This window comes from Tiliqua scincoides, chromosome 1, assembly GCF_035046505.1.
Source record: "Tiliqua scincoides isolate rTilSci1 chromosome 1, rTilSci1.hap2, whole genome shotgun sequence".
NCBI lineage: Eukaryota > Metazoa > Chordata > Lepidosauria > Squamata > Scincidae > Tiliqua > Tiliqua scincoides.
Window position 1 is genome coordinate 184,830,437 of NC_089821.1, and position 19,780 is coordinate 184,850,216.

A 19,780-nucleotide genomic window follows, 5' to 3' on the forward strand; every position below is an offset into this window, starting at 1 on the left:
AATTTAAATTTAGGATTCTGCACTTGCTATATAATTTCCAATCTATGTTTTTTATTATTTGTTATTTGTTGTATGTTTTACAGTGGATGATTGTATTGTGGGTTTGTGTTTGTTAATTTTAGTTGTTTTAATAAATAATTATTTTAAAAAAGAGTTACATAGCAACAGCCACCACTGTCAACTGTGAAGAGATGTCCCAGTGATTCCACACATGAAAGTCAGCCAGGGCAAGCCCCAAATTACGGGCCCTGGCATGCCAAATGCTGCCCCTCCTTACCTGATGATGTGCTAGCCTCTGTTCTTCCCACTCTCCAATGTCTTAGCACCCTTCTTCCCCCCTACACACACATTTCCTCTTCTCTCTGACCCCTTCTTCCTTTTCCAATCCTAGAAGGAGGAGCTGTGGAGGGAAGCACAGAAAAGAGCACACCTACCCACCAACATGCTACCTGATGTGTCAACTTCAGTTGGCCTCATGGGTGGGCCGGCCCATACTCCATTCAGCTGGGGACAACAACCAGAAATTAAGCTGCTATCCTGAGTGCACTTATGGGTGTGCATGTAATCTTGAGGGACTTGCATGGTTAGAAGCGTGCAGAGGACTGCAGCCTGAAGTTTTTTACTTCCAGTTTGCCTTCACATGAGTCCCCAACATAGTATGCAGTGCACACTTTTTTTTATGTCACTGCATGCTATAGCATGGTAGGGGATAGGATTGGGCTGTTAGGCTGCAATCTTATAAATGCTTACATGGGAGCAAGCTTCATGAAACACAATGGGCTTACTTCTGAGTAGGCATGCTGTATGTCACTACATTACAACAACTCTTGGAATTAAGATCCATAATAATTATTGATAAAGTTTCCTAGTACATTTTAATACATTAAAAACAGGAGGGGACATTCAGCACATTTTCTTCTCAGTACTTCACATGCAGCAGTTAAAAATAGTAATCAGCTATCAGAAGTTATAGCACGGTATTGACTTATTTATAGTCTGTGATGTCAATTAGTTTCCACAGAGCACGAATACATATTCAGTTGCCGTATGTGCGATGTTCTGTTGCTTTATGCTATTGGTATCCTATCATCATCATCCATCTACCATCATCTATATGCTAGTACAGAGGTGGCCAGCTTTTCAACTTTAGGGCTTCTGGACCTTTAACAATTTTGTGGAAGAGAGAAATTTCAGCAGGTGCAGTTTGTCATCTCACATTACATAGCTGGCAACCTTCAGTCTCCAGAGACTATGGTATCGTGCTCTGAATGGTGGTTCTGGAACAGCGTCTAGTGTGGCTGAAAAGGCCAATTCGGGAGTGACATTCCCTTCCACACTGGGAGCAAGTAGAGTCTGTCCCTGGTCTGTCTCCCTGGCTATGGGCCTTCCTTCTTTGCCTCTTTGCCTCAGTCTTTTGGCCAAGTGTCTCTTCAAACTGAGAAAGGCCATGCTGCACAGCCTGCATCCAAGCAGATCGTTGAGCCAAGGTACACAAAGTCATGGACAACCTCCAGTTCATGCGCAGAGATTGTAATGCAGGGAGGTGAGTCCACATCCTGAACCATGACCTGTGTTTTCTTAAGGCTAATCGTCAGTCCAGCAGGCCTTGCTAAATCTTGGCAGGCCTTGCTAAAAAGATCCATGAGCTGCTGGAGATCTTTGGCAGAATGGGTAGTGACAGCTGCATTGTTGGCAAAGAGGAAGTCACACACAGTCATCTCACAGATACTGTCATTACAGCAGTGGTTCCAAAACTGTGAGCTGTGGCTCCCCTGGGAGCTGTGGAAATCAGCCGGGGGAGTTGCAGAATCCTCATGACCCTATAACAGTGTATAGGATTGTAGACCTAATGGGGATCTGTGGTGAATGGCCCAGTATATTAAGGAAGCTGCCAGTAAAAAAGTTTGGGAACCACTGAACTACAAAATGTTGAGGATGGAAGACAGGTACAGGAATTTGTGAGGCACAACAAGACCTAGAGACCTAGGAGATGTCAGGAAGCAGTGAATACTGTTTTGAAATAACTAGCTAAATAACTAGCTAAAATTGGGTTATAGACCTTAAATGAGAACTATGCTGCAATTGACCAGTTTCATGTATCTGTGTCATCCTCCCTTCTATTTCGAAGGTTCCACTAAATACAAAGGGACTCATTTCTGAGTAGACATGCATTGGATTGTCCTGTTAGCCTGCAATTGTAAACATGCTTACCTGGGAGTAAGTCCTATTTAACTCAAGGGGGTCTTACTTCTAAATAGGCATGCATAGGGTTTGGCTGCATGCCTTTCACACTAAGTAGTTAGTGAGGGTTGTATTAAACTTGATCTTCAGGTCCTTATGACCCTAGCAGGTGGTGTTTTGTACAGACCAATTGAAAGTTGCAGAACTTCACACACCCCCTAGCATAAAAAATACAGATGTTTACTTGATAAAAATACACTTGATACTAGGAATATAAACCTGATCACACTAACTGTTGCAAGATTCATACCTTAGTTATTTAAAGAAACATCTAAGTGGACAATTGTCTGTTTTTCTCTGAGGGCTTAAAAAGATATAGATTGTCACCATACTGTTTGTATTTATATTATTCTGGTTATAAATACAACTTGAATTTTTCAGGTAGTGCAATAGAAAACATAATATTTGTTAAGATCCTGGTCCAGGTTAAATTTTTAGAATTTTTGTTGTCAAGAATCAGTACATTATGGGGAAAAAATTCTGGTATTGAGTCCTGAATCAGGTTCATCATGACACTAGATCAGCCATTTTCAACCACTGTGCCATGGCACACCGGTGTGCCATGAGTTGCCCGCAGGTGTGCCACAGGAATTAGGGGGAAGGTCATTTATTAGTAGAGCCAATGGGGATGTGAGCCTCCCACTGACAGCATGGTGTACCTTCGCAATTATCAAAAACCTGACAGTGTGCCTTGACAATTTTAGTGCCTTGTCAGTGTGTCAAGAGATTCAAAAGGTTGAAAACAGCTGCACTAGAGCAACAGTGGCTGCAATCCTATCCACACTTACCTGGGAGTAAGCCCCATGAACTATAATGGGACTTACTTCTAAGTAGACATGCATAGGATTGGGCTCAATGTCTCTTGATATTCGCTCACCTTGCACTATAGTTCTAGCTAACTATGATGTGTGAAAGCTATGTAGAAATGCACTCCATGTAAAAATGCACTCCCATTGCTTTTAGATACAAACAGTACACTCCTTGTCCTTTTACAATCTTTACAGCACAATCCTGTACATTACATGCTCACAGCAGCCAGTTTCATTCAGTTCAACTGGACTTGGGGAGCAATCCTAGGCATGTCTACTCAGAAGTTACTCTTAGGAAAGGGTGGATAGGACTGTAGCCTTACTCCCAAGTAAGGATGTAGAATCAGAATAACCTCTGTTGGCATACATCCCAAAAGAAACAACAGAATGAAAAATATTGCTGGTAGGGTAACAGTTTCTTACAGTGATGTCAGGTAACAAGGTTCAATAAAGCCTAAAAATTTGTCCTTTATAACAGCAAAACAAATAATAGAAAAAAGGTTAAAAAAATCTAAAACATAAAATATCCATCGTATGTCAAGAGTTTACATTAAATTTAGCTATTTCCATACCACCAAGGAGCTTTAAAGCACTATCCTATACCATAATTTTGTTGGTAAGAACTTATACGACTGCGGTACTTCAGACTGCAATCCTGTCCACACTTTCCTGGGAGTAAGCTCCATTGACTATAACAGGACTTACTTCTGAGTAGACAACAGCCCAAACCTATGTATGTCTCCTCAGAAGTAAGTCCCATTAGTGTCAATGGGACTTACTCCCAGGAAAATGTGGATGGGATTGGGTGAGTAAGTTCCATTGACTATGATGGAACTTCTGAGAAGACAAGCATAGGTTCTTGGTGGCTCGTGCCAGCGCGATGGTTTGTATTGGAACAGTGTCAAAGAGACTACATTTCCCAGCAAGCTCTGCGGGAGAAGGTCCCGGCTTGGACAGCTCACCGAGACTATATAAGGCACTCAGACGGCGCGGCTTTCAGACCTTAACCGGTTATCGGTGGTGGCGGTTGTGTGTGTTGGCCACCGTAGAGGCAGAGCGGGGGGGCTTGTCTGTCTGTCTTTCGTTCTCGATGAGGCCCAAGGAGGCGGCGGACGCGTCGGCGTTGCCGCTGCGCCTGGAGGAGCTGAAGCGGCGAGCGGCGGAGAGCATCGAGGCGGCGGCGGAGCGGCTGGGTGCACTGAGCCGCGAGATTTGGAGCCGGCCGGAGCTGGCTTACGAGGAGCGGCAGGCCCACGGCGCCCTCACGCGCTTCTTCGCCGGCGGCCCCTCGGCCTGGGCGGTGCAGCCGCGCTACCGACTGGAGACGGCCTTCCGCGCGGACTGGCGCTGGGACGGGGCCGCCCCAGCCCCCGCCGCGCCGCCCCTGCGCCTGGCCTTCCTGTGCGAGTACGACGCCCTGCCCGGCCTGGGCCACGCCTGCGGGCACAACCTCATCGCCGAGGTGGGCGCCGCCGCCGCGCTGGGCCTCCGCGCCGCCCTGGAAGGGCTCCGCCAGCCCGCTGCCAACGCCGCCGCGCTCCCCCAAGCCGTCCAGGTGAGGCGCGCAAGGAGCTGAGAGGCTCTGCTGCTGATGCAGGGCTCGTCCCTGGGCAGCCCCTTTCCACAAGCCGCGTGCCTTATGGTTAGCAGAACGCTTGCAGGTAACACACACCTGCCCGCGTGCCCTACAGGCGTGTCGTGCGTGGCCACCTGCTGGCACAGGTTGGCTTGAATATAGGCGCTGTCATTCAAATGTATGTTTTCACTACAGACCCATATCTGATAATACACAAAGTGATGACCAAAAACCAGGCGTTGGGGGCTTTCACAGCCAGCTAGCTGCCTTCCTTCCAGCCCCGCCAGCCCCACAAAGTAGTGTAATACAGTCCTGTCTTTCCCCACCATTATTCAGTTCTTTTTCAAGTACCCCCCAAATGTCCCGGCAGATACCCCTGGGGGTACACCTACCCAAGGTTGGAACCCACTGTGCTACTGTGTCTCAGTTTTTCCCCACACCTCTTTCTTTCCCTGCTTGTTCAATAAATTGGTCCTTCAGCTGTACGTATCTGGGAAAATGTGGGATGTTTCCACCTGTCAGATTCTTCTCCACTCTTGGCAAATTGGTTCTCCTATCTCTGCTCCCCTTGGGCATGCCGTCTCTTCTGGCTTTGATGATTCTGACTGCTTATAACCTTTGCTTTCAGATCACAGTGCTGGGCACTCCTGCTGAGGAAGATGGAGGGGGCAAAATAGACTTAATTGAAGCTGGAGCTTTTGATGGTCTAGATGTTGTTTTTATGGCTCACCCTTCTCAAGAAGATGCGGCTTATTTGCCTGATGTAGCAGAACATGAGTGAGTAAACGGAAACAAAGGGCATTCCCTTTTTTCTTTTTAGAAATTGAGCCTTTCCATTTTGATCCCCCCTCTGCTTATGTAGGTTGGGGGGCTTGCTTGTCATCTTTGATGTTTTGAAATGTTTTGTACAGTGCTTTCAAGGGCCATGATGCATTACAGAGCAATCTGCAAAGCAAACAAGTCTGTGACTTGAGCAGATTCCATTATGTGAGATTTAAGATTTCATAGTCTTGGTAATCAGTTTTCTGAAGAGTCACATTGAGAAAGGGAATGATCCATGCCTCTGTCTACCTGTTGTGATTTGTTAGCAAGCTATATTGCCTCAAATACCAAGTTCATCATCTTCAGGTTAGCAAATAGGGATGGGTCTCCAAGATTGGATTTGCTCCAGAGGTCTCCAGTTACTGACCAATTTTAATATTAATAGTAATCAGTATATTCTGGGCAAGACTATTGAATATAGGTTTCTAATGAAATATAGCATATCAATTGCTCTAAGAGGATTTCCTGCCTAAAGCAGGGGGTTGGACTTGATGACCGATTAGGCCCCTTCCAATTCTATGGATTTTCAGGAAGACTTGTCTAATTAAAGTGTGTTTTTGAGCTTCTCGTTTGCCCTGAACATCTTTCAGTTAAGAGTAACATCAGCTTGTTTTAATTTGGCTGCACCAATACTCAAGTAGTCCTAAAACTTTTTAAACTAGAGAACTGGTGTAGTATTGTTGCTAAGACGCTAAGCTGAGGCTTTCACATATTTTATCTCAGCTATGAGTTCTCACTAGGTGGCATAGCCCCAAACTCAGCTGCAGTGTAGGGGATAATAATGCTTACTCATCTTACAGGTTTGTGAGGACAGCATCAAGAATAATTTACATGAAGTGCTATGTGCACTTAGAAAGTGCAAGATAACATTTAGTATTCTTAACTTTGATATTAGTTTTCATTTTTTTTCAAGGTATAAGTTTCAGGCCCAGATAGCTAATGTTTGATAGTTCTTATGAGACTGTCAGACTTTTATTAGGGCTGGGGGGGGGGATACTGTAATGTAACTTAATTTAACTTTTTTATTGCTGTTACTGCTAATATTTACTTATATCACTTCTCAACACAGGCATTCACAAAGCATACATAACAAAAATAAATGGCCCCCTGTCCCGAAGGGGACAGATTTTACAATCTAAAAAGATGTAGAAGAAATACTGTCAACACCCACTAGAGGAGGCACAGTGCTAGAGTGAGTAGGGAAAGTTGCTCTTCCTCTGCTAAATGTAAGAAATCTGCCACTTTAAAAGCTGCCTTTTTGCCCAGTTCTAATTTTTCTTAGGCCAGTTCGTCATCATGCCCTGAAATGCTTTTAATGATAGGTTATGTATGAGCGCATTATTAGGACTAGAAATGATGTACTTTTAGAATGTTTCTCTAATTGTATAGTTAGTAGCAATGCAGATGCTGCAATCTTTCCTCAGATGATCCTTAAAAGAGTTTGTTTCATCAGAAGTTGAGGTTCTCATTGTGGAACTTCTCTAAAAGTATCTGGTGTTTACCTGAAGTACAAAACTGAAATGCCATGTTGACTCAATGCTTCTGTTTTCATATTTGCCAGTGGGTTGGTTTAAATGATACTTTAGGATCCAAATCGACTGAACATGATTGTATTCACTCATGCTGCTCGAGCTTCTCCACTTGCTTCTGTATTTTTTCCTAGGGTGGATAGCATGCGTACCCCCTAACGAAATTAGAAAGCTAAAAAGGAAGTGAGGGTAAGGGGCAGCATATATGTACAGTGTGGATTCACATACGAATTGTTTGAGACTGGTTTGGGCACTAAAGGGATCATCCATCCCAGTATTTGTCTCTAGATATTTATCCCAGGGAAGCCACAGAATTCTCACAAAAACCTGCCACCACTACAATTTATAGGAGTATAACCCCAATGGGGAGCCATGGCCAATGGCCCAGTAGGTGAAGGGAACCACTACTCTAGGTGGTCATCTGCAAGTACACTTGTTTCCACTAAAACAAGTGGAATTAGCCTATAAGCACTTGAATTCTTTTCACTTGCAACTGCTTGGATGCTTAAAAGTGAATTCAGTATACCTTCATCATCAAGTATTTGATAATGTTTCTGAAAGTTAGCTTAGAATTGTCATGCTGGGTCATACCAATGCCCTGTTTCTCTCAGGATTGTTTTTTTCTACTGTGCTCACCACAGGAGAGTTCATGATTGTACAGGATGGCAGAGTTGAATCATCATTAGCCTCTAGCACAGTGATTTTCAAACTTTTTTGTCTCAAGGCACACTGACAAGGTACTAAAATTGTCAAGGCACACCATCAGTTTTTTGACAATTGACAAGGCACACCATGTTGTTGGTGGGGAGCTCACATCCCCATTGGCCCTATTAACAAATGATCCTCTCCCAAACTCTCACGGCACACCTGCAGACCATTTGCAGTACAGCAGTGTGCCATGGCACAGTGGTTGAAAATGGCTGCTCTAGCATCTGGAAGTCATTGAACTGCAGAAGAGACAAGATGCAATTTCCCAGTTTTTTCTCCTTCACAAAAATAACTTTTTGTTCCAAATGACTTTTATTTCCTAGGATTACAGGAAATCTTGAGATTTTTGTATAGACATGCATTTATGCATGCTTTTGGCTTCTTTTTACCAGCAAATACTACATAGAAATGAATGCATTTCAGGTATAGGCAGGCCCCTGAGTCTGTGAATTTAGTTATTCACACCCTTGCACATGCCCAGTAATGTTATGTAGAGCCTTACCAGAGTGAAAATGTTCTGCTTTTGCAGGTTGCTGTAAGCTTTTAAGCTTATAGTGACGGGCAGGCACCTACAGGGCTCCAGAGTTTGGAGAATATGTCTCTAATTTACTTGAGTTGCATATTATATTTGTAGACACTAAGAAAGGAATAGGTGTGTGTTTTGTTTCTTGCAGTATGTGTGGGATGAGTGTTGTCCTTCTGTAGAAATGCATTACAGTATCTTTGGTTTTGGCCTAATCTCATTCTTCCTTTTGAACAGAACTAGACCAAAATCTCATGAATTCAAATGTTGCATCTGATCTGATTTCAGAACTTTTACTTTGAATACAGATTTTTTTAAAACAGTAGTCTGTTTAAGGCTTTTCAGAGGTGTAAAATCCTGTATATATGTAAATGAACCTTACTAATTTTACATTTTTTTCACATTTCTTTTTGCAGGTGACCTCAGCAAATAAAATGCACATACCTTTTGAGTTTTCCTCAATGGCAGAACATTTTAGTTTTGTGGATGCAGAACGCCCTTGTGCTTGGTTCTGTACTTTTGCAATAATAATTGTGGGACTTGGGGAAAAGGAAGTACTGCATATCAATATGCCAAAGCGTTCCAGACATAGCTAGAACAGTGGTTCTCAAACTTTAGTACTGGGACCCACTTTTTAGAATGAGAACTTGTTGGGACCCACTGGAAGTGTCATCATCAAGCTGGAAAAATTTTAACAATCCTAGGCTGCAATCCTACCCACACTTACACAGGAGTAAGTCCCATTGACTTTCATCGTTAAAAGCATATACAGAGTAGCATGTTCAAAGTACAGATCTGCAACATTTCCCCAAATGCAATTACATACCATGGTAGCATCGTCTAATATATTAAAAACAAAATATTGAAATGAATGGGGACCCACATGAAATTGGCTCATGACCCACATAGTGGGTCCTGACCCACAGTTTGAGAAACACCGAGCTAGATGATTAACTTTAACTTAAAAATGAATAATAAGAATTATGATTATTGCTTACAAAATGACCTAAGAACACTGTTTCTGTCAGTGGAAGGGGCTTCTGTTAATCAAAAACAATGTTCGGATGCAACTCAATACTACTACTAGCTTCTCTGAACAGAGTAATACAATAGACTCTTTAGTTTTGGGTGTAGGAGAATTGGAGGGTGTTGTTTAGCACCCTCCAATTTCTGAGTTTAGCAGAAATAGTTGCCTGTGCACTTGGGACAGATACAGCAACTTTTGCTTTTGATTACATTATTTTATTTCATTGTTATTCTTGCAACTGGACCCTATAGCCTGATATCCTAACAGGGCTATGCTGTTGGGTTGCTTGGTTAAGGAATACCTTTATAGATTGCAGTAAAGACAAGTTGATGGGATTATCTTTGGTCATCTTAGAAGTGGAAGATGTGGATATGTTAGTATTTCCACTTGTGACAGCTTGTGTGCGCTCACCAAAACTGATGGTTTCTTTGTAAAAATTTGGGATACTTAATATTTGTTCGTACAGCTGTCTGAACTTGCTGTCATTGCGATTTGCTTTTATGTTTGGTCTGACTCCTATCATTTCTATTATACATTGTAAACTGGGCTTCGTAATGCTTCAGATCGGGAGCTTACAACAGATACAATTACATCATTCTGTCCGACTGAGTTGAACACAATAGTCTGCATGGCGTTGTACCATGATCCCTAAACATAACTGCAGCTAGAGGCAAGACAGACTCCAGCATTATTCAATAATGCCTACACTCTGAGTTCTAATTCATGCTTTAGAAACTGCTTTATAGTAAGCTTACTGTGTTAATAGCATGTGGCTTCTAGGCATGTTTTGAGACACATCAGTTTTTGCTGATCTAACTTACTCCTTTTAAAATATTTATAAACTGCTTTTCTAAACACTTTTACACAAAGCAGTATTCAAGTAAAATGAAAGATCAAATACTTGAAAAGAAAAGCAAACAGACAGAACATTACCAATAGCATTAAAGTCCAGTGGCAATCCATAAAGCATAAAAACAGCTTAAACCAGTAAAGCAGGGAGAAAAAAATGTTAAAGCCCCTTCAACCCAGAAAATCATTATTTTTACTCTTCCATTTGTAGCTGAGTAGGTGCAGCCTAAGTTGCAAATGAGGACTTTCCTGGTTTGTGACTTGCCTTTGCTGTGAATCATCAGGTCATGGGTTCCCAACCTTCTTTAATTAATTAATTAATTAATTAATCAATTTAGCAAGAACCACTTTTCTGAGTACCACACACCAATGGTTGCTGTGCACAGAATTGCATGTCTTGCCTGTCAGCTGTCCATAAAGTAAGAGAGTCCCCTGCTTGCTGCTGCTTCCTCATCACTCTTCTGCTCCTTGCCCAGTGTTCAGTATGTGTCTTTTGAAGGGCTGGACCCTGCCACAGTCACACCTTGCTCTTTCATCTTGGCTGTCTCTGCTTCTAGTGATGTCAGTTTTGACCAATGTCATGCAGTCCTATTTGGCAGTGGAGCTAAGTACCGCATGTCCTACTGTGAAGCACCACCAGTGGTACTTCACTGTTGAAGACTACGACAATACTATTTTTATTGTTGAATTCTAGTAAGTATTTTCAGTTATCTCAGTAAGATCTGAAGGATACATTTTCCTGTCTTATGTTGGAAAGTGCAGTACAGATGGTGCCTCAGTAACCACAAGGCATCTATTCTTAGATCCCCACAGAGACCAAAAATGGTGGCTAACCAAATTTGCCATTTCAGCTCCTTTAAATCCTCTGAAGGCTACTGGAGCTGGGCTTTCTGAAGCCCACAGAGACCGTACGCATCTGCACGTGGCTACTGCAGGCTTCAGAATGAAGCCTGGAGGCAGAAAAACACGACTTCTGGAAGTGACATTTGAATGCCTTTTACAGCATTCTGAAGCGCGAGGAAGCCCTCCCTAGGCCTCAGAATGCCTTAAAAGGCATTAAAACGTCATTTCCAGTTTCCCAAGGAAAACCAGGAGTCGCTTTTTTGCCCATAAGGGCCATTCTGAAACTCACAGAGGCCATGATAGCATAGATCCAGTCACCTTTGGAGGGTTCAGGTTGAGCCAGATCCATGGATATGAAATGCGCAGATAAACAGGCTCAGCCTCTATTTTCATTAGCACTACTTCAGCATTTGCTAGGATAAATTTCTTTTGTATGAAATATTCATACAATGGTTTTAATTGTTTTTTCCACCTCTGTCTTCTTTGTTGCACATAGAGCTGTGTGTAAGCTGAAGTGCAGCTGCAGCAAGTCAGGCAGCTGTTGACATAATGTTAAGGTTTTGAATCAATGGAAACAGCAAATGTCAATGCAGAAGGTCTTCTGCGAGACACTTGGGTTTATTTAGTCATAGTTGTTTGGAAAAATATGGGTTTCTGTTCTCATAGGGCACAACTCTTGTCAGAAGCCCTTTGTATGAGCAAAAGGAGCTTTTCAATAATGGACCTGCACACTTCATGAGAAGTTAGTATATGACCCATTAAATCGATAGTGCTGAATAACTAACAAATGGTCCCAGTTAGTGTTTTTGAAAGTTTTGTCATTTTAATTTAAATGTATACATTTCAAGATTATAATAAAGTGATTAGGATATTGTATATACTAAGTATCTAAGAATAAAGTAGAGTAATACTTCCCCAACTTGCTTCCTTTAGCACTGTTTTTTTGTAACACTCTTCATCCTGGGTGTGATTGACAACTGCTCTAGTCAATGCAAGCAGTGTATTCTGGCTAGTGTGGACTAGTCAGTGCCAGTCCTCCCCCCTCTCTTTATCCTCGACTATTGTCTCCTATAGTACTACTACTAGTATAAAGCATTCAACTTTGCAGAAATGGATCTCCCTTGTTAGGTACTGCCATAGTTGGAATGCATTTTGGCTTCATAACATAGTATAGAACTTATTTTACAAAGGATGTAGTAGGAGATAAGGGATATAATTACTAACCTGATAATTAAAGATGCTTTAGTAGGCCAAAGTTTTGTAATAGCGCTGAGCATGTACTTCCACACTCTAGATGTTGGTTAAACTGAGAATTTCTCAGACTGTCTGATTTTTCAGTTTGCATTTCAAATGTTCCATTAGTTGTTAATCAAACTTTCAGATTGCATGTTTTAGTACATGGTTGGTTCATGAAACATCCAGGTGTGAGGTGATATCCTAACTAGCACTTCAGCTGTCTGGAGCACCTTTTGCAAATAGAAGCTTCCTTTGTGAATGCAGGGACCCCTTTTTCGCATGCAGGGATAATCCAACAATGAAAGTGCTAGTCTGCATGTTGTCTATCATGTTTAAATTATCTTAAGAATGCTGTGTGGTTGATATAAAGCATTTCTTTCTTGGAGTTGCAAACTAAGGGTCCAGTCCTATCTAACTTTCCAGTGCTGATGCAGCTGTGCCAATGGGGTGTGTACTGCATCATGTAGTGGGGAGGCAGTCACTGAGGAATCTTCAAGGTAAGGGAATGTTTGTTTGTTCCCTTATCTCCAGGCTTCATTGTGCATCCATGCTGGAAAGTTGGTTAGGATTGGACCTTAATTCTTTGATTTCTTTAAGGAAGTATACAAGTCTTGTTTTTGAAAGGAAAGTAGAAAACTTTCCTGGTTATCCAGATTCCATTTACAAATCTGCTATATTATGTTCTAGTGATCTAATAATGGGTTGTGGTTAAGAGGGCTGGGCATGTGTGGAGATCCTCCATTCAGAATGGCTTCCTTATCCATTTTAAGGGAGAAACATAATCTATACACAGACTTTTTCTGTATGTGGCTTCTATTAAAATAAATGGGAACAGCTTCCTGTGCAGAAGAAAACTTTGAATGAAATCTGCGTTGGGTGTTAGGAGGGGAAGAGGAGGCAGGTGGAGATGATGTCAAGCAAGGTAATGTAGATAGCAATTTATTAAATGTTCTGTGGAGGCAGTTCAGCAGAATCCTTTTCTTAGTTTTGTTAAAAGATGTTAAGTGGTGAAACTAAATCAGTCTAATATACTAATATTGTTTAACTTTGCAGAGCTTAATTTTTGTCTTTTGTGTGCATATATAAATACAATACACTGGTCAACAGAAAGGACAACTTGTGCAGTGACATATCAATTTTGCATATGAAGCTCTATATAACATTTCTCCTATCCTCAAATAGTATTGGACTGTTTTTAGAGCACTTTATGTTTTATATAGAGGTAATAAGCATAGCAATCCCATTAAAATTAGGCTCATTAAAGCCACAGGGATATTTTTCAAAAAGTGTTTAAAAACAAGTGATGGCTTTTATTTCCTAGTGTGACTGTGAAATACTATGGAAAAGCTTCTCATGCTGCTGCTTACCCTTGGGAAGGAGTAAATGCATTAGATGCTGCTGTTCTTGCATACAACAATCTGTCAGTTTTAAGACAGCAAATGAAACCAACATGGAGAGTTCATGGTGAGATCTTCATTAAATCTTATGTCCAGCAAGTAATACATCAGATATTGTTTAAGCAAATGTTATATCTGGCATGCTAATATTAAAATACGTATAAATGACTGTTCCATGTGGTGTTTTTACAAACTTGCACTCTGTTGGTAAATGTGGGAAGTTTTTTGTGCTGCACAAGGATTTGATCCGTTCAGAAATGGTCTAAATAAGGTGTGCTAAATTTTTTACTGACTGACCTTCAGACCTATTGCATTCTGTCAGCAGAAACTTCTGTGAACAGAAAGTTCCACTTGAGCAAGGAGCCTTGTGTGAGCGCAGCTCTTTCTGTTCATGAATGGAGCTTCTGCCAATGGAGCACCTCTGCAACAAAGATCTGGATGTCACCCTGAAGGATTGTATTACCACAGCAGATGTTGCGGGAAATGCATGTGGTGTGGGTGAATAGCGATATTCCTCTTTTCCCAAAATTAGGGTTACCTTTTCCTGCAGCTTAGTGATCAGTTCAGTTCACTTTATTCTGCCATTCTTTTGGACGTTTGGAATATTTCTAATGGGATAGGCTTCTGCTCCATGTCAGATTAGGATGTAGGTTGTGCTGGACATTTTTTCCCATTAGTATTTGTGAATGTAAAAAACATGGTTGCCAGAATCGTGGCCAGAGATTGACTATTGACTTGGATTAAGATGAGAGAAGAGGCTGGTACAGGTGCTCCAGCTGAGCCCCAATGCCTACGACCTGCAAGTATTTATGTAACATTAATACCCATGCTAGCCACTGCAGGGTGATCACAAGAAGCTAAGGAATCTCCACCACAGCATGCAACTGAAAGGGGTGTGATGTCCAGCACTGCGCAGGTGGATGGTTGCAAAATGCCCTCCTCATCTGTCACCAGTCATTCTTTCCTCCCTTTTGCAGATCTGGTCTGGTTTGTAGTTCTTGTTGGCCCATTGCAACTGTCCGTTACCATCAGTGGTGGTAGGTTCAGTGCAGTATAAATTAATGTCATATAAATACTGGGAAGTCTTGGCAAAGGGTGTGTTCCAGGGCTCAACTGGAGCAGCCCCTCCAACATTTTGTCTTATTGGCAGTCTTAAAGCATAATGGCTGAACTCTGGCAACCCTAGTCACTTCTGAGTGTAATACTCAAGTTCTACAATTCCTACAATCAGTGTATATATGTATCAACTGCATTAACTGATTTGAGTCCTCCCAATAACTTTAATCAGATTGTGTGTGTGTGTGTACATATAGTTTATAAATCCAGTAATTGGCAATTTACTTGTTACATAGAAGCAGTAGGTCTGATCTAAATAAAAAGTAGATCACAGGATAACTGTTCCTGGTTTTACAACCAGATTGCAAGTGGTGATTCCATAATGAATGCCTCCCCATATTTAAAAAATACAAATACAGTCATCATATATACAAATGTTAGGAAGGATTCCTGCCGGCTGTTCCCCTTCAGTGCTAATTCTTCCTATATTGTTAGATAATGGGAAGGGAGGACATTCAAGCATATAATCTCTCTTCTTGCAGTCTGTGATGGTACAGTGGTGCTGGAACGTATCGTATGATCTACTCATTTATTCAGGCCCATATTCAGTTATGCAGTAAAACTGCATAACTATAGAAACTTGATTTTCACATGTTCCTGACTTTTCAAATGTGTGGTAACTAAATTAGAAAAACTAATATACTGGCTTGACACAGATACTATTGTCTGTTAACCCCTCTGAAATTGATCGAAATAAGTGTGCTTTCTGGCTACATTGGGTAACAACTAACTGAGTCTTTTTAACAACATAAATATATTTACCTGGGTTAATTGGTGTCTTAAGGGTATATTGCATGTGATGAACTTTACAAGTTACTTGGTAAAAATGTGATTCCTCTGGTTTTAGGATGCAATAGCATTTAGCTAAGAAGCTGTGAATAAAGTTCTTAATACAGTATGAAAATTTTAAAAAAGCATTTACTGTGGGCCCTGGTCTGTCTTAAATTAACTTTAATCATGATATTGCAATACGTGGTGCCTATAAGCAGCAGGAACACAACTGGAAGTGTCTTTATCTGGACTTCAGTTCTATAGAAAACATCCATGCAACTGTTCCTGCCCACCTGCTTGCAGGTTTTTAAAAGTGCTAGTGCTGTGGGATGAACTGATGGAAGAGGTACATTATAAGGTGAAAAAGTACATTATGAACTGCTAGTGTGACATTTAAAGGATTTTTCGTGTGTTCAAGTGTTCAGTTTTGTTTGGGGATTCACGTGAATGTCAGTGTTGCTGGTTATTTCTGACACATTGAGTTGGATTCTGAAAAGCAGGTGCAGAAGAAAGTTCCCTCAAGGGAAGTTGGTTTCCACAACAAATTCCAGCATCTCCCACAATGCATCAGGAATTGGGTGGGGATGAAGGATCTGCTGGGGAAAAGAGCAGTTACCAAGAAATTGAGTGGAGGGCACCTGGTTCAAGCTGCCTCTTTGGGAAGAGGCCTCTACCTCATTTTTTATTACTTGCCTTTTTGCCCCATCCCACCTGGTTCCAGAGTGCTCCACAGCCCTCCAGAGAGGCTTGTAGGGGGGTGCTTTTGAGGGAATTTTTTCTGATGTGCACTTCTTAGAATCTAGTTCCTCCCTTCAAGTGCACCTGACATAATTGATATTTTACTTAAGGATGGCAGAAGCTGTCTAGTAATGAGCCTCAAAGTATTAATGTTCTCCCTAAATCTTTTAATCTCCTGAAGAATTGATTTAGAAGATTTGTTTTTTCTTGCCTTTCTTACATGCAGGTTGTATATACATTTAACATATTGTCTGCTTGTTGTCACCATATTTAATACCAGGGAATTGGGAGCTCATATTCTTGCCTCAAATCTTAAATGCACAACTCATGTACCCTGCATAAGAATGGAAATGGCTAGGAATAGCCTTTTACTCTTTTGAATTAGAGCATCTACTCTTTCAAGATCTGGGGTTTTCACCATTCTGATGAATAATCATAATGCCATTCTCATTCCATTATTTATTAAACAGTTTAATTTTGCATGTACTTCATTGCTGTCTTGTTTGTTTTCAAGATGTTATGATTTGTATAGGGACAGACACAGCTGTTTGACTTCTGATGCACAGGATCTGCATTATAAAGAGACATATTATTATTATTATTAACAGTATTTATATACCGCTTTTCAACTAAAAGTTCACAAAGCGGTTTACAGAGAAAAATCAAATAACTAAATGTCTCCCTGTCTCAGAAGGGCTCACAATCTAAAAATATGCAAAAGAATACCAGCAGACAGCCGCTAGAACAGACACTGCTGTGGTGAGGAGGGCCAGTTACTCTCCCCCTGCTAAAAAAAAAAAGGAGCACCCACTTGAAAAAGTGCCTCTTACCCAATCAGCAAGTAATCAACATATCTTCTAGAGCAGTGGTTCTCAAACTTTGAAGGATCTTTACTCCCTCAGTAAGTACTTGTGGGGGAGGGGCTAGGGCAGAGAAGCAATCCCCAGGGGGGCGAGGGGGGGTGCTTGTGACTTACTTTGTACTATGTAGGGCTGCAGCAGGTGTGGGGACCCCTGCACAGCCCTCCGCAGTGCTCCCCGACGCTATCCCTAAGGGGATAGCATTGTGACTTTGCACAATGTAGGGCTGCAGCAGGCTACAGGAGGTGTGGGGAGCCCTGCACAGCCCTCCACAGCGCTCCCTGACGCTTGGAACCTGCAACAGAAGCCCCACACCTCCTGCTGCGGCCCTAAATTATACAAAGTACGTCACAAGCACCCCCCTCGCCCCCCTTAGTGACGTGATCATGGGGATCACGTCGCTGCCTCGCTCCTCTTCCCCCACCCCTTAAAGGGACGGGGGAAGTGTTACACGAACTGGTGGGTCATGACCCACCAGTTTGAGAACCACTGTTCTAGAGGGATGGGTTAGGATGTAAGCTTTGGATGTTGTATAAAGATCTCTTCAAGAGAATGTTTCCTCTGAATAGAGAAAGAAATATGTATAATCGGCTTGAATTTAAGTATCTCAAGATTGCACTTAAGGATCTTTATCTTGCTTTCTTTTTTCCATATCTCATTTCATCCAATTTCTGCCTTACCAAGGTTTTCTCTTCTAACTATTGAATCACAATAGTTTGAATCTAATAGTGAAACAGAGGTCATGCCCTGTTGATATTAAGAGTGGAGTTGCTGTATCTTGCACACTTTCACTCCATTTTTGTGGCTCTCCCAATCAAACAGTAGTTCATACTCTTTAAAAAATGCTGCAAGAGGCATCAGCACATGGATTAGCACATGAATTTGATGGATTAGCACATTCGATCATGTACTGGTTCATTTCGCATTTGAACATGGTTAGCACATTTGAACATGTACTGTTTAAACAGTACAGCTGGAGTAGCTTTATTGATTTTTAACTGACGCATTTATTTCACACACAGAGCATTTGCCTTTATAATAACATTATTGATGATTAGAATTTAACTTTTTCTGTCACCCGAAGAGCTAATCAGAATCTTTTGCACGAAACATTTAAACAGTGGCAAACAATCCAAGCACTAGTACAGTTGGTTAAAATCTGAAAAAAATGAAATCTGCAAAAAGTAAAAACGTTTAAGAACAGCTCTAACTATAGCAGATTCTAGAGGCCAGGTAAGTCTTGGGATTTAGCAACTTGGAATAAACTAAGAGCAATTGTATGGGGGGGGCGCATCTACGGGTCTCGCTTCCCTGGGCCACCTAATACCTTATAAGGCATTAAAAAAGTCATTTCATGGAGAAATGGGACATTACATTATTTCATTTGCCAAGCTCAGTCTGAGCCCAGCAGTCAGCGGTCTCTGCTGAGCTCAGAAGGCCCTCCAGAGGCAAGGGAAGCAGTGCTTCCCTCAGCTCCTGAGAGTGGGGGGGACGACGACACATTCACCCATATGTGTAGTTTCAGGTAACCACAGGGGGAACCCCTGCGAATACAGAGGCATGCCTCTATTTGAGAAAACAGCAATTTCAATATTGAGCGTACATTTTTAGGTCAGGGTACCATGAGTTATAACGATTTGATAGTAATCTAGACCACCTTAGAAAGAACAGGATGTTCTGATCAGAATTTGTCATTAAAAGAATTGTTTGGACACTTCAGTTTTTATCTGAGCAAGAATTTGTTTTAACATGGGAACACACTATACTCCTTTAAAGTTTGTCCGCTGACAGTGAACTCATTTGTCTAAAATATATGCTTGATGTCTCGCACAATATTTTATCAGAATTAGTATTGCCATAATTTTTCACTGAAAAGCTCAAATTGCATTTGAGGGAAAGGTAGAGAACATCTTTTTCCAATATATAGTTTGGGAAGAGGATGGCAAGGTTTGGAGACCTGGAACTTCTTTGGTATTAACCAAAATGGATACAGAATTTGTACATGGGCCTATGATTGTGACAGACAGATTTTCTCCAAATATCATTGATTCTAATGAATTCTAAGATATGCTTTAGGCAAATTTGTAAATATCGTGTCCAGTATTGGCATTTTTGACTAAATTCTGGCTCTTACATTTTTGCCTGATGTACTGTTAATTTTGACTTTGGGAATATTATTCTAATGTAGCTTCACGTTAGTTTTGTGTCATTCTTTGATGCAAGATTTTGGAGAAATCCAGGGAAATAGGGAGAAGCCTTCTACTTCCAAAGCAAATTCTTATTTGTATTTGGCTTGGGCACTGCGTTGGTTTTTGTGATATTCAGTTTCAAAGAAACTTTCTCTTATGAAATTCTGCTTAAAACTTGAAAAAACAAAATACTTTTGAAGGAACATGGTGAGAATATTGTTCATATTTGTATTGTCCAAAACTGGAAGCTTGGTGAAAAATTTCTAAGAATTTATGTCAAGAATCTGAGTACAGGGGGCTCCAATATCCACAAATCCTGTATCCATGGGTTCAGTTATCCACAGATCAGGTTCTGGGCCCCTCCAGTGAGCATTCCCCCATATCTGCCCACTCCGGAGGCAGAGGGATTTCTGAGCTTAGCAGAGGCCGGGGATGACTGGCTCAGTTGGTAGAGCTGCCGTCTTGTATGCCTGAAGATCTGAGGCTGCCAGTTCAAAACAACCGGAAGTACCCCAAGAACTGATGACACGCTGATATACTGATGAG

The 19,780-nt window shown here is 41.5% G+C and overlaps 1 protein-coding gene across 1 annotated transcript in view; it reads left to right on the forward strand.

Annotated features, from left to right (window-relative positions):
* Positions 1–4,068: 4,068 nt before the first annotated feature.
* The window catches only part of PM20D2 (peptidase M20 domain containing 2), a 28,389-nt gene continuing 12,677 nt past the window's right edge, over positions 4,069–19,780 (forward strand). The window contains exons 1-3 of the mRNA XM_066612624.1: positions 4,069–4,605; positions 5,255–5,403; positions 13,485–13,627. Of these exons, the coding sequence (XP_066468721.1) occupies positions 4,141–4,605; positions 5,255–5,403; positions 13,485–13,627 (757 nt within the window). The 5' untranslated portion in view covers positions 4,069–4,140. The remainder of the gene's footprint in view (positions 4,606–5,254; positions 5,404–13,484; positions 13,628–19,780) is intronic.